A 13,696-nucleotide genomic window follows, 5' to 3' on the forward strand; every position below is an offset into this window, starting at 1 on the left:
GCAATATTGTTTGTAATATATATGATCTGGATACTCTTTTTTTGTAAAGTTTTTTGAAAAGTTATAAACTTTAGTACCTAAAAACTAACACATTTTGTTTGATATAAACACTGTGGATAGAAGTTTAGAAACTCTGGGGAAAAGTATTCAAGTTACATGGCAAACAAAAGATTAATATGTCTATGTAAAAAGTTTTTTCCAAATCAATAAGAAAAAAAGTAGTTCTAAGATAAGATAGTAAATGATATAAAGAAGTAATTCACAAAAGAGGAGATACAAATAGTAAATAAACATATGAAAATATATTCTACCTCACTTATATTTAAAGAAATAGATTGAAATAAGATTTCTTTTGCCTATCAGAAAGCCTACCAGAGTTGCTACAGGTATATGCAGTAAAATAGTTACCCTTAAACTTTGTCAATATGTGTCAATATATGTCAAAAACTTAAAAAAAAAGATATTGAGTCTTTAATTCAACATGGCACTGTAAGATTAAAAAACAACAAAAAAAAGCATAGGGTATTAGAATTATAGTTCATAGCTATATCTCAAAAGGCTGTGCAGTCATTAAAAATGATAATGTAAATGTTTACTAGCATGAAAGGATGTTTACTATATATTATTATTAAAATAGAACAGATTTTAAAGCAGCCTGTATGTTATATGTACTGTGATTCCATTGGTTAACATATTGCATATACACTGGTTTGCAGCATATACACATACATAGAAAAAGACATAGAAGAATGCAAACAAAAATGTTTACAGTAGTTAACTATATCTAATAGGATTATAGGAGAGCTTCATATGTATAATTTTTTGTGTGTTTTTCTAATGTTTGCCTCTTTTATAGTTTTTAAGAAGCTATAAAACTCTTACTTGGTGACAGTCAAATCCCTCTTTTATGTGTTTTTGAAGAAGACTTCACGTCATAAGTAATTTTACATAGGTTATCTTCCCATTATTGTTTTTTGCTTTTAACATTCCAGGGAGACAAACTTCTCGTTGCTCCTTGACACAACTCTGTCAGTCACCATTTCTATCCAATAAACAATGAGTTTCTATATCCTATGGCTTAGTTTGAAAGTAGGAACCAATTACAAGTAATGCATAATCAAACAACTCTTTTTTAATAATTAGCATGTTGTTATTTCAAGGACATTACAGTGGTAAAATCCATGAAGAGTCCTCCTGCTGGTGTCAAGCTTGTTATGGAAGCCATATGCATCTTGAAAGGCATCAAAGCTGACAAAATCCCTGACCCAACAGGGTCAGGGAAAAAAATTGAGGATTTTTGGGGTCCAGCTAAGAGACTTCTTGGTGATATTCGATTTCTACAGTCACTTCATGAATACGACAAAGACAACATTCCTCCAGCTTATATGAACATCATAAGAAAAAATTATATTCCAAATCCCGATTTTGTTCCAGAAAAGATTAGAAATGCTTCCACAGCAGCTGAAGGTCTGTGCAAATGGGTCATAGCGATGGATTCATATGATAAGTAAGTATTGACAAAAGAAGATGAACTGATGTGTTTTATTTTCAAGTTTGGTCAGTTAGACAATATAAAACAATAGCTACATAGGTGAGAGTCCCCTCAGAAAATCATGTCTAGTACTTGCTATATATTTACATATTTACTGAAGGCAAAGTCATACCAATTAAATAGTATAATATAGTGATACTTCAATGTTTTGGACTTGGGAACCCTTTACACTCTTAACAATGATTGTAGACCCCCAATACTTTGTTTGTTTATCATATTAGAAATTAAAACTGATAAATTAAAAATATATATTTATTAATTCATTTTAAAATAAAAATGAAAACATTGCATGTTAACATAAATAACTTATTTTTAATTCACATTTTTAAAACAATTTATGAGAAGAGTGATGGTGTTTTATATTTTAGCAAATTAAATCTCTTTCATTTGTTCTTTAATAGAAGGTAGCTTAATTCTCAAATCTGCTTCCTCATTCAATCTGTTGCTAATCAGTTGTTTTGATTGAAGCATGTGAAGAAAATATAGCCTCACAAAGATGTTTAGGTGGGCAAGGGAAGACAACATGGGTTCCTGAAAGGGAGGGGCATGAGTTGGACCACATGTGGAAAACCGCTGGGATAATATTCTTTATGAGACAAGGAGCCTTTTTGATGATATATGTGAACATTTATAGCATGTATATGGAGTCGGAATTATTGGTTATTTCTTCAAAAAGTAACTATTACAGGGTGTCTTTCAAATTTATACACAATTTGAATCATGTTATATATATATTACATGCTCTATATGTTTTGGACCATGATATACTATGTCAAAGATAAGTTTTAATTAAATGTCTTATCTTCGTTTAGAAAGATAACATGACTGACTCCATTTTCCAGATAAAGAGAAAATTATTTATATCTATTCCTTTTCCATAGTTCCTTTTATTAGCAACATACATATATAGAATAACTGAGTTTTAGTTAGGATATATTCTGAAATTTAAAAACTGGAGTAAAAGGATGTAGATAAAACATCTCACCTTCTCATCAGAATTAAGCCTTAACAAATAAGACTAATTTCCACAAACATTGTAATTGTTGACATGAATATGTAAAATATCCTTTTGTAAAATCACCAAAATTCACACTGGCAACAATCAAATATATATTTTTTTTTTGGATGAAAAACAATTACTTATTTGAAAACATATGTGTATCTATTTTAGTAGTCATTTCTTATGTGCTGGGATTACGTTTGACTGATTCTTAGATGAAGCAGAGAGTATAGAAATTAGTATAAGTTGCACCTACAGATGTATTTTGAGTCATACTAAGGACATTAGAAAAGCAAATTCAGTGATAGAAAGTGCACTAGAATATTAAACATATATTTAATTTTTCAATTTTACTTTTTGTAGAGTGGCAAAAATAGTAGCTCCCAAAAAGATAAAACTGGCTGCAGCTGAAGGAGAGCTTAAAATTGCCATGGATGGTCTTAGAAAAAAGCAGGCAGCCCTGCATGAAGTTCAAGACAAGCTGGCCAAGCTTCAGAACACACTTGAACTAAATAAACAAAAGAAAGCTGACTTGGAAAACCAGGTATGGAATATTGCAGACAGATATGGGCAAATCTTCAATTATTGTAAATAAGAATGATGTTTGTTTGCACTAGCACACAACACAGCAATTCTCTTTTCTTCTTGTTCAGGGATTGGCAAACAGTGGCCCACAGGCCAAATCCACCATTGCCTGTTATTATGGCCCGCAAGCTAGCACTGCTTTTGAGAGTTTTAAATGATTACATATTAAATAGGTATATAAATATCCATATAACATCCTTGATTTTACCTCTTGGCCCACAGAGCCTTAAATATTTATCTTCTGGCCCTCTCCCCCCCAAAAGAAAAAAAAATTGCTAAGCATCTCTGTCTTATATTACTATTATATTGAGCTAGATTATTTAAATCATTCTTCATGTTATAGCTAAGGAAATAGAGAACAAAAATGTTAATTGACTTAGGTTGTATAAGAGTTAATGGCAAAGCCGAGATTAGAATTCAATACCCAGAACCGTACTGTGTCCACTGGAAATGTCTTTAAGCCCAAAAATGTTGCTCAAACTTATATAGTAATATTGTTTGCAAAAGTTAACTGCTAAAGTCGGGTTATGTTACAGAAAAAAAGTTGAAATATTTTACAACAGTCACTATTTATTGAGTGCTTATTATGTGCAAGGCACTGTTTTTCTAAGAGCAGTATGTACTATCTCATTTATTCTCACAACAACCTTCTGAGGAAGGTGATCTTTTTGTAGCATTTTATAGAAACTAAAGCACAGAAAAGTTGAGCAATTTGTCCATGGTCAACCCAGCTTCTGAGCATTAAGGCTAAGAGCTGAACCCAGGCAATCTGACTCTAATAGTTATGTTCTTTTCCATAGTACCAGACTGCTTATTTCTGTAGGATATGTGCACAAATTCTGTACTTGTACAAATATGTGATATTGTGCTAATCTTCAGAAATGTGACCTACTATTGGACATGATTTCCAAGTGATCAGTTTTAGTTTAAATAATGTAACTAACAGTATGTGCTTGCTCACTGTAAACATGTTTCAACTCTACTGTATATTTGAAATGTTGATTTATTTTCATAATTAAATATCAGAAAGTTATAGTAATGTAAAATGGATATGTGCATATATGTGTAGTAAAAATCTGCTTTTGGAAGAGCAGTTTTAGCTAAAATATTTTTACTTAGTAATTTCTGATGACAATTTTATTATAACCCAAGATCTGATTCAACAATATCATTGAATGAATAATGGGTAAAGATATAAACTAGGAAAACAGAAGATATTGAGAGGGGAAAAACTAAGAGAAAATGTTTAAATTTAGGAAGTACCAAAAATATTACTTTGAGTGGTGAACACACAATGCGATATACAGATGATGTGTTATAGAACTGTACACTTGAAACCTATATAGTTTCATTAACCAATGTCACCTCAATAAATTTAATAAAATTTAAAATATTACCAATTAGATGCCTTTCGATTTTTTAAAACCTATCTTTAGATAAACTGATACAGTATTTTATGTCTTTTAATCTAAAAGCATTTATTTCATATAAATACTAATAATATAAAGAAAAAATATGTCAAATTCAATTACAAATCAATATCTCTTTTTATCAATTATTTACTTCTTTTCATATAAATTATTTCATTTTGAGCCTTAAGATAACTTTTACTTAATATTGTCTTTTTCCAAGAATAATGATGGTAAATCACTTAAAATTAAATCAAAATAATTCGGGTGTCCTTCTGAAATATTGCTATGGCATGGATTGAAATGGCTTTTCCCCTAGTTTGCCACCTTCATAATTACTCTTTATTTTTTAATCGTATTGCTTAATTACATGTAATCAAATTTGGTTGACAATCTCATACGCAAAGTAGGCTCTCAGCTATGGATTGATGTCCTAATTTGAGGTTAATTGCAAGTGTCTGAGTAGGTTGACACAATTTAATGACTTGAAAACCATGCTTTGTAAGTAAGCACAAATTAGTAAAACTTTTAAACATTTAACCTTTAAAATGATCACTAAATCAACTTTAAGTAGAATGAGCAGAAAACATTCATAGAATATTTAAAATAAAATGCATTTAGATCATTAGAATGAAAGGAGGAAACGTTTATATTTGCAAGAAAATATTCACTATTACTTTCAGCATCTCATACTGTAAATAATTTTCTTAAATAGAGCTATTCTTTACATTATAAGGTACATGTCCATTATGAATTCCATAAATAGTATTAAAACATATACTTTATTATGAAGTTCTAAAATGTCATGAACTTTCCAGTATTCATAATTAAACAGTTCAAAAATTCCAAGCAGGTATATGTAATTAAAAAAAAATAACTGATTTCTGAGGGTATAATCTTGTAGAATTTTAAAATTTATTCTACTTGCACAGGTTGATAAAAATGTACTTTTATTTTTGAGGTCGACCTGTGCAGCAAAAAGCTAGAACGTGCTGAGCAGTTGATTGGAGGCCTTGGGGGTGAGAAAACACGATGGAGCCAAACAGCTCTGGAGCTGGGGTTGTTGTACGTTAACTTGACAGGCGATATCCTCATTTCCTCAGGAGTTGTTGCTTACCTGGGAGCCTTTACATCCAACTATCGACAGGTAAGGGATACTAGTCAATTTTCAAGGTCTCTTCCTGAATCTCCCATGACAGCCAACATTAATCTGAGGGATGTTTGTTTGTTTGTTTGTTTGTTTTGGTAAGTACGAGGAACAAAATATTTTAAAGTGATTTCTAGTTGCATATTTTAGTTACTTTCTAAATTAGCCCACAGATGCTATATAAACACTCTTCTAAAATCCGTTTTAGAAAGAAGATCTGCCTTAAATGTAATGTGAAATGGCATACCCTAGAGATAAAATTTTAGTTCCTAAACAAGAATAAAAGTATTAGGAGTATGTGTGTGTGTGTGTGTGTGTGTATGTTTTATCAACTAATCCCTGTGAGTTTCAGTAGGAAAACCACTTCTAAGTCATTTCAGAGACTGAAATTTCAGGGGAGGAAAAAGTGAGCTTGCCTAAAATCCAGTTGATAAGTAGCTTTTCTCCTCAGAAAACAAATGTTGAGTTCCCTGCTTTGAACTTTAACCCCTTTGTCGGATTCTCCCTCGGTTTCTCCTTGACCCAACTCTTAACCCCATTTCTTCTCCCCTCTTTTTTCCTTCCACTTCTCAGTTCCTTCATGAACAAAACTCAGCATGTTTTTCATCTCTCTTTAGGAAAATTGAGCTGGAATCCAACCCAGAATATGGTCCTATAAGCAGGAGGAGAGATTTAGAAAATTGAAAAGAACTAAAAGAAAAAGTAAAAGAGGGTGATGAGAATAAAGAGAAGGGAGAAATTTAAAACATTTGGCAGTCTTCTGGTGTCAAGCAAGAGGAGATAGAGTAAATGATAGCACACTTATCATTTTATAAGGCATTTGCTTGCATGTGACCTCAGCTGAGGCTCACTTAATGTCAGGGCTTTCTCCTAAATGGGGTTGATTCTTGGTGGCCACTGTATTGGTTTATTTAATTATTTTTAACCAAACTGGTTTAAAATCCTCACATATGTGGGGGTTCTTTCTTTAATCTTGTGGGTTCTGGTAGCCCTCATCCTGGTATACAACCTTAATGTTCTTCTTAGCTTTGTCTGTTCATTTGTATCTTTGAATGGCTATGGTTACGGCATTAACATCTTCTAGTTTAAATAGTTAAAATTTAACTTAACACTATTTATCGAGTGATAGATTCATTTGCTCAACATTTTCAGAGACCGAGGCTTATAAAGGTTAAGAGAATTGCTCCGAGCCACATAGCTGGCTAATGACAGAGCAATAATGAGACTTCTCATCACCCGCATTTTTAACTTAGTGCTCTTTCTCCTCTTCTATATCAACTTGGAACAATGGAAGGAGTAGCCGCAGCCACCTTTGCCCTTCTCTGTTGCTTCCCAGGAGAGCCCCGGGTGTCTGCACTGGCTGCTGTTTGGCATTCCAGTGCCATGCTGAGAGTCTACTGGCCAGTACCATTCCTCCTAACCTACCCCTCTCGGACGGACTCGTCCCAAGGCACTGCCAGAATGGGACTGCCAGTCAGACCAGCAAACAAATGCTTCAAGGGAGCATCAAGGTTCCGAACTGAGACCTTGGAATTTTACTGACAGAAGCAAAGCAACACTCAAGATACCACCGAAACTCATAGCTCCTTCTGCGAACTTGTATCCACTGACCCCACCTCTGAGTCAAGTAGCCACATCATCTCATCCCATCTTATCAACATGAAAGCTTTAAGGCAGTTTTATCCTTTCCTTGCTTCACTGTAGCAGCGTAGACTTTAACTTTTCTTAATGCATCTCTAATATCATCTGTTCCTTCCTGTGAATTCATTTTCTGAGTCCCATTCCATAATTGTCTCTCTTATTTCTTTTGGGTCAGGGAAGCTGGCAGTTTACACCCTGTCAAGAATTTCCTATTCAATTCCAAGCATAAGGGTGATAATGGCAACTTAAGTGTTCTTCCCAGACCCCCTCCTGGCTTCCTGTGCTTTTAAGTCCAAAACCCAGCAACTCTGTCTCTTTTTGGGAATACTTCCCTTGGGTTCTTAGAACCCACTTTTCCCAGTGATTAGAGAGCTAGAATTGCCTAGGAATTTACTACCCTCTGGCTCAGAAATTAACGAATGACTGTCAGATGTGGAAGCATGAGGGCCTGTCTCTCTTCCATCTGGTTGAGACAACTCTAAGGAATAACTTTCACTCCCTGAAGGATGAAGCTGAAACCACCAGCTGCAGAACTGGCTGACCCCGCACCTTTAATTGGCTTCTTCCCTGCCCTTGTCATGCTTCCCCTAGCATCCCTTCCTTAATAAATCACTTCACATAAATCTTCATCTCAGAGTCTGCTTCTGGGAAACTTAACAAAGATAAAAAGACCTTATAACAACCTTGGTTCTTTTCTAATATCAAAGTCACAGGATATCAAGACCCCTCAATAAATAGCTAGATCCCCTTCCTCCAACCTTGAATCTGAGTAGTTGTCAATTATTCATCAACCTCTTTGTAGAGTTTCTGGTACTCTTTATAGATAAAACATAGAAAACTCCAGTTCTCCTAGGATAACTGAGCCCACAGTTCTTTAACTGAAATACCTATGCCGATTCCAAAGCAGTATCCTACCGTGCTGTATAAGGACTTACAAGCCCTGGAGTTCAATTAATTTGAATTTTCTAAGCAATCTTTTTCCCGACAATAATCAGTAAAATTTGTTTTGGTGGTAATGAACATTTTTACATTTTTACATTTCTACCACCTATCTTACCACCTGATTACCAGTCAAGGACCTTAGCTTATATTTTGAGATGCTTATTCAGAGTCCCTCACATTTGTTTCAGTTATTCTCTGCTACACCCTTACAGACATATAATTGGGCAATTAAAAAATTTTAAGCCAGAGTTCATCTATGATAGCATACTATATCTGTCAACTATAAGTAGAATTCCACAACTATTGCTTTGATTTTCTCTACTTCTTCCCTATTTCATTGGCTGTCCATGCCTACTCTAACATCAAACTATATTTGAGAAAACCTCCAGTCCTCCCCTAAAAGTTTGCAAGCCAACCTATAGCAAGACATCAAAAATATCAAAACATGCCAGTAGGAACTGTGTACTGGGAGACAGAATCCAAATTGAAAATGCTATCAGCCCATCCTCCCTGTATAACCAGACCACTTGTTCCTGGTATCAACAACCAAACCAAACCAAACCAAACCAAACCAAACCAAACCAAAACCAAACAAAAAGTCCAGGTAATAGTTCCTAAATGCTCATGAGAGGTAATATTTCGCCTCCAGGGTTTACCTTCTAGTGATATACCGAAGATCATATAATTATGAGGCAGAAACCTGGCAGACAGCACTTTAATCAGTGACAAAAATCAACATCATCAATAAATGAACAATTCGAAATCATGTACCATTGATAGAATTCAATGAGAAGAACACAGCATTATTTCCATGATATTTCTGCAAAGGTGCATAACCTGAATTGAATCATGAGGAAACATCATACAGACTCAATTGTGTGGCATTCTCCAAAATAACTGGCTAATCAAGGTCATGAAATTTATCACCTCTCCCTGAAATCATCATGGCCTTTTGTGTGCAAATCTAAGGAAATGTTCATCCCACCTCTCAGCAGAAACACAAGGGAGGTGGTAGTGCCCACTACGCCCTCTCAGCCAGCACCGCTTTGTATACACAGCACCCTCATCTACCCACGGGCTGGCATCAACCACACATATGTCCACCTTCCCCATGCCTCTTTCTAACCTATTTTCTCTCTGGTCATGTCTTTTACTATTTCTGAACTCTTTGTAACCTCAAATTGGACCTTGACTTCTGACTTGAAGTACTCTTCTGGTTCCTGAGCATCCTAGCAAACTATGCCTCAGGTTGGGTCCCAAACTCCAATATGTGTCCTGATCCTTGTTGGTGCTTCATAGCCAGGCCATCGTTCCTCCCTCAAGGAATGTGAACCAAAAATAAATGTTTTCTGTGTCCCCTACCAGTTCAAGTCCAATTTACTTGTACACCATAATATTTTATTAAGTTTGCTGTTTGTGATTTAAATAAAATATATAGAAAAACATAGTGGTCTCCAAATACTTTGTCAACTGAAGCTTTATAATAAGAAGTGGCAATTGTTTTTTCCAGATACAAAATTCTCACTTCATTATTAAATTATCTATCTAAATTTTATCTTAACATTTGATATAATTAATTTTCATTTGAATATATAATGGACCTCCTAAATTATAATTTTATTTGGAAAAAACCCTGATCAACAATTAACATAAATTTTTTAGGGTAGAATTTCAAAAATGGTTTGTTGACTCAATGAATGAAGTGTAATTGGGGAGTTTACAAAGTATCCATTTGGTAACCCGAGACTCATTTTTACATATTTCTCTGCATATCTTAAAGATCCAAACCAAAGAGTGGACAAATTTGTGCAAAAGAAGAGATATCCCCTGCTCCGATGATTATTCCCTTATGGGTATCCTGGGAGAAGCAGTGATGATCCGAGCCTGGAATATTGCTGGGTTACCTTCTGACTCATTTTCTATTGATAACGGGATCATCATAATGTAAGGAAAATATTTGTCTCACAAATGATCTCTATTGATCAGTAGACTTATTTATCTGTGCATTTTTTTAACAACAATGGTTGGTAAACTTTGACAGTACTGAAGAAAAAATTTGCTTAACTAATTGGTTAAACTAAATATGAATAATCACTTTTCTTCTATTAATATTAGAATAGTTGAGTTTTGAAGGCTGTAGGAAAAAAACTCAGATGATTTTGCTTAAATTTTAATCAATTTTTAGCAAATAGAGCAAACTCTACTATAAATAAGTGAATTCCAGTTTTTTCCCCCATAAAATACAGGGCTTTGTTATTGCAAGTTAATGAAAGGTATAGCAGTGGGTTGTTGGTGGTGATAGGTTTGGGTGTTGCAAATTCTGTATTAGTTCCTGCTGGGTGTGGGACTGGTTTAAATGATATGGATATACTTCTGAGCCCTGGGAGGATTGGAGCTTTTATGACACTGCTTGCTATTTCTAGAATCTCCTTGTTAGTAGATAAATCCCTTGGAGCCTGGGCTGGGAGAATACTGGAGGATCATTCAGCCTCACCTTTTCTCTAGGTCTTACCTTCCAGAAGCTAAGGATGGTCATTAATTGCGTCATTTTGAAGTTCACATTACAATGGGCCTTTATTACTGGACCAGCGTTCTTGTAGGTGTTAGCATGTTAAGAAAAGTGCAAGTAAAGCTTGTGTTACATGACTATCTTAATTAGTTATTAATTTACTATTGAAAAAGTAATTGATATAATGGTACGCGATTTAAAGTAAAAACGGTTGATGCATGTGAATTTTAAAGATAGAATTAACCACCATGTGTAAATACTATATATTCTTAAATTTCTTATATGTAGTATTTCTACTTATGTAGAAAATTACTCCACCAATTAAAGCTCTGGTGAACACATTTTTTTACTGCTCAGCAAATGATCCTGACTTATGAATTTATTTAGCATTTATTTACTGAATTGTTCTACAGGGATTTGAGGCACGTGCAATTTGAAAATAATACAAAACAAATTAAAGAAGTAGTTACTACTAGGTACTTGAGACAAGCTAATTTTACAGTTGGGCCCTGAATTAAGTTTAACACTTTTTGGTAACTAAGGCAAAAAAGAAAACCTAGGCCACATACTTCTCATTTTTAAACCAAGTAAATTGTACTCAGAGAGAGAAGCTTGTTCGGGAACCAAAATTGAATTGTTTTGTTCCTTCAGAGAAAAGATTACAAAGCTTTTCCCTGGATGCCTAAAATTAAGTACTAGGCACTCTACTCTGATAATCTAAATTAATCTAGAAGAGAAACTGTAGAATTTGGATAAATGATCAATACGCGCATGAGTTTGATGCTAAAACAGATTTTTAAGTGCGTTTTAACAAGTACTGGGTTGCAGCTAGTTCATTTTTAACCACTTAACAAGGAGAGAGCATAAAGACCGTTTGTGTTGACGTTGGATGTGAGAACATACACTAGACATTGACATATGTAGGATTTTTCTGAAAGTTTAGAAGTCTGCCTTTTACTTTTTACTTTTGCCCAATTGGGCCAATTAACTTCAGCCTAAAATAGTCCTATTTTGCTGTTTTTGTTATTGTTTTGCTATTATTTTTTTCTCAGAAAAAAATACTTTACTCTTTCTATGTACTTATAAATATACTTGTACATAGCAGTAATTCAGTCTTTATTGTTTTGATTTGCAATTTATATACCTTTGTTCCACTTAGCAGGGCATCAGTGACCATTATATCCATTAAAAGCCAAATTGACTCTTATCTTCTAGCAAATAAATGTACCCTTTCTTTTGGGTCCAGATATATTTTATAATAATAGAACTGTTGATGAATATTTCTGCTTTTAAGATTCCAAAACTTTCAGTGATTATTTTACAAGACAACAAACTCATGTCTCTGAGAAGCAGAGGTAGAAAATGGAGTTAAAGTGCCATAATGCCTATATTTTTACTATTTGTAAAAATGTTGAAATATTAGCAAAAAGTTATGGGAGCAATTATACTGAGAAAGAAACATTAACATTTTTCATTCTTAGTTTATTTTGTCAGTGCACTTTGGTAATCTTTTACTGAGAGGTTTCAGTAAATAGGTTTAAGGTGATTATTTCGAAGTATCAGATAAGTATCTTATTTAATTGCATAGTGCATTTTTCCATTACCCAGAGATACTTGTTTGATAGTGATACCTAATATTGAACACTTACTAAGGACCTAATCTCGTGCTTAGTGCTTTTCACGTACTGAGTGAGGAGTCTATTATTTAGGAAAACTGGAAAAATCTATAGCATTTGGATAACTTAGAATATAATTAACTTTTGGAGCTATTGACTCCTTAAGGTCCTTGGCTAATCAGAATTTCAAGGGCTAGTGATAACATTAAATGGAATTAGATTGTATCTAAACATTTCACTGGGAAAGTGTTAGAATTGTTTAACGACTTAAGTAGATCAGTCTTATACCTAATATAACTCTGCTTTTTAAAAATGTCTTTTTCGTCACTGTAAGAACAGATAAGTTAGGTTTATTTCAGCAGCAATAGTAACTGAGAAGAGCACCCACCTTTTCTTGTCGTTTTTATCTATTTTTGTGTGTGTGTGGTAAAGAGAAAAATAGCATAACTTTTTGAAATGCACCACTGTTATACATTTAAATTCTGTATCTTTTTATGCAAACTACTGTGAACATACATGTATTATCACTGTTGGAAGTCTGTATTTTTCAAAGCCCAAAGAGTACCAAATAATAATTATCTCTAGACAATAACAAAAGAAACAAACACTATAGAAACCTGAAATGTTGAGTGCTATAAAAATTCAATTTCCATTTGGGAACCACTGGATTTAAAGCATTTCTGGATTCAAGAATATTTAGTGGAGGAAGAGTGAAGATTGCGTGGAGAAAAACATTGTCTTGTCAAAAAATAATGCAAAATAGAAGTAAACAGTAAACAGTGCTTGTTCATTTCAAGTTCAGGACTTACATTCACCCAGTGAAGCTATTTAAACCAATGCATGTTGCATATAGCCCTCCACGATAATTGTTGTTTCATGTATTTTTTTAAAATAGTACATTCTTTCAACCTACACTGAAGAATATCTCCTTCGAAATTTTATTAACATGATATGTTATTCTAGGAAACCCTAAAAGCAAATATTGTAAACTGAAGTCTCAATGATTTTCTGTTTTTGAATCAAAAAGGTGTTATATTGTAGGTGCTGCTTGGGGAAAATACGTTTTATACAGTTGTTAACTGAGTATAGAACAGTATCTCTCTCTCTCTCTCTCTCTCTCTCTCTCTCTCTGTGTGTGTGTGTGTATGTGTGTGCGTGTGTGTGTGTGTGCACGCGCGCATATGTGTGTGTGTGTATGGAGAGAGAGAGAGTATTCGAAAACAATGTCCTTTTTTCCATTGAATTGCCTTTGCATCTTTGCTGAAAATCAGTGCATGGGTCTATTTCTAGATTGT

The 13,696-nt window shown here is 33.9% G+C and overlaps 1 protein-coding gene across 1 annotated transcript in view; it reads left to right on the forward strand.

Annotated features, from left to right (window-relative positions):
* Positions 1 to 13,696, forward strand: part of DNAH7 (dynein axonemal heavy chain 7) — a 202,474-nt gene that overhangs the window by 119,520 nt on the left and 69,258 nt on the right. The window contains exons 44-47 of the mRNA XM_036235992.1: positions 1,161 to 1,507; positions 2,916 to 3,096; positions 5,508 to 5,693; positions 10,057 to 10,220. Of these exons, the coding sequence (XP_036091885.1) occupies positions 1,161 to 1,507; positions 2,916 to 3,096; positions 5,508 to 5,693; positions 10,057 to 10,220 (878 nt within the window). The remainder of the gene's footprint in view (positions 1 to 1,160; positions 1,508 to 2,915; positions 3,097 to 5,507; positions 5,694 to 10,056; positions 10,221 to 13,696) is intronic.

Source organism: Rousettus aegyptiacus, unplaced genomic scaffold, assembly GCF_014176215.1.
Source record: "Rousettus aegyptiacus isolate mRouAeg1 unplaced genomic scaffold, mRouAeg1.p scaffold_m13_p_2, whole genome shotgun sequence".
NCBI lineage: Eukaryota > Metazoa > Chordata > Mammalia > Chiroptera > Pteropodidae > Rousettus > Rousettus aegyptiacus.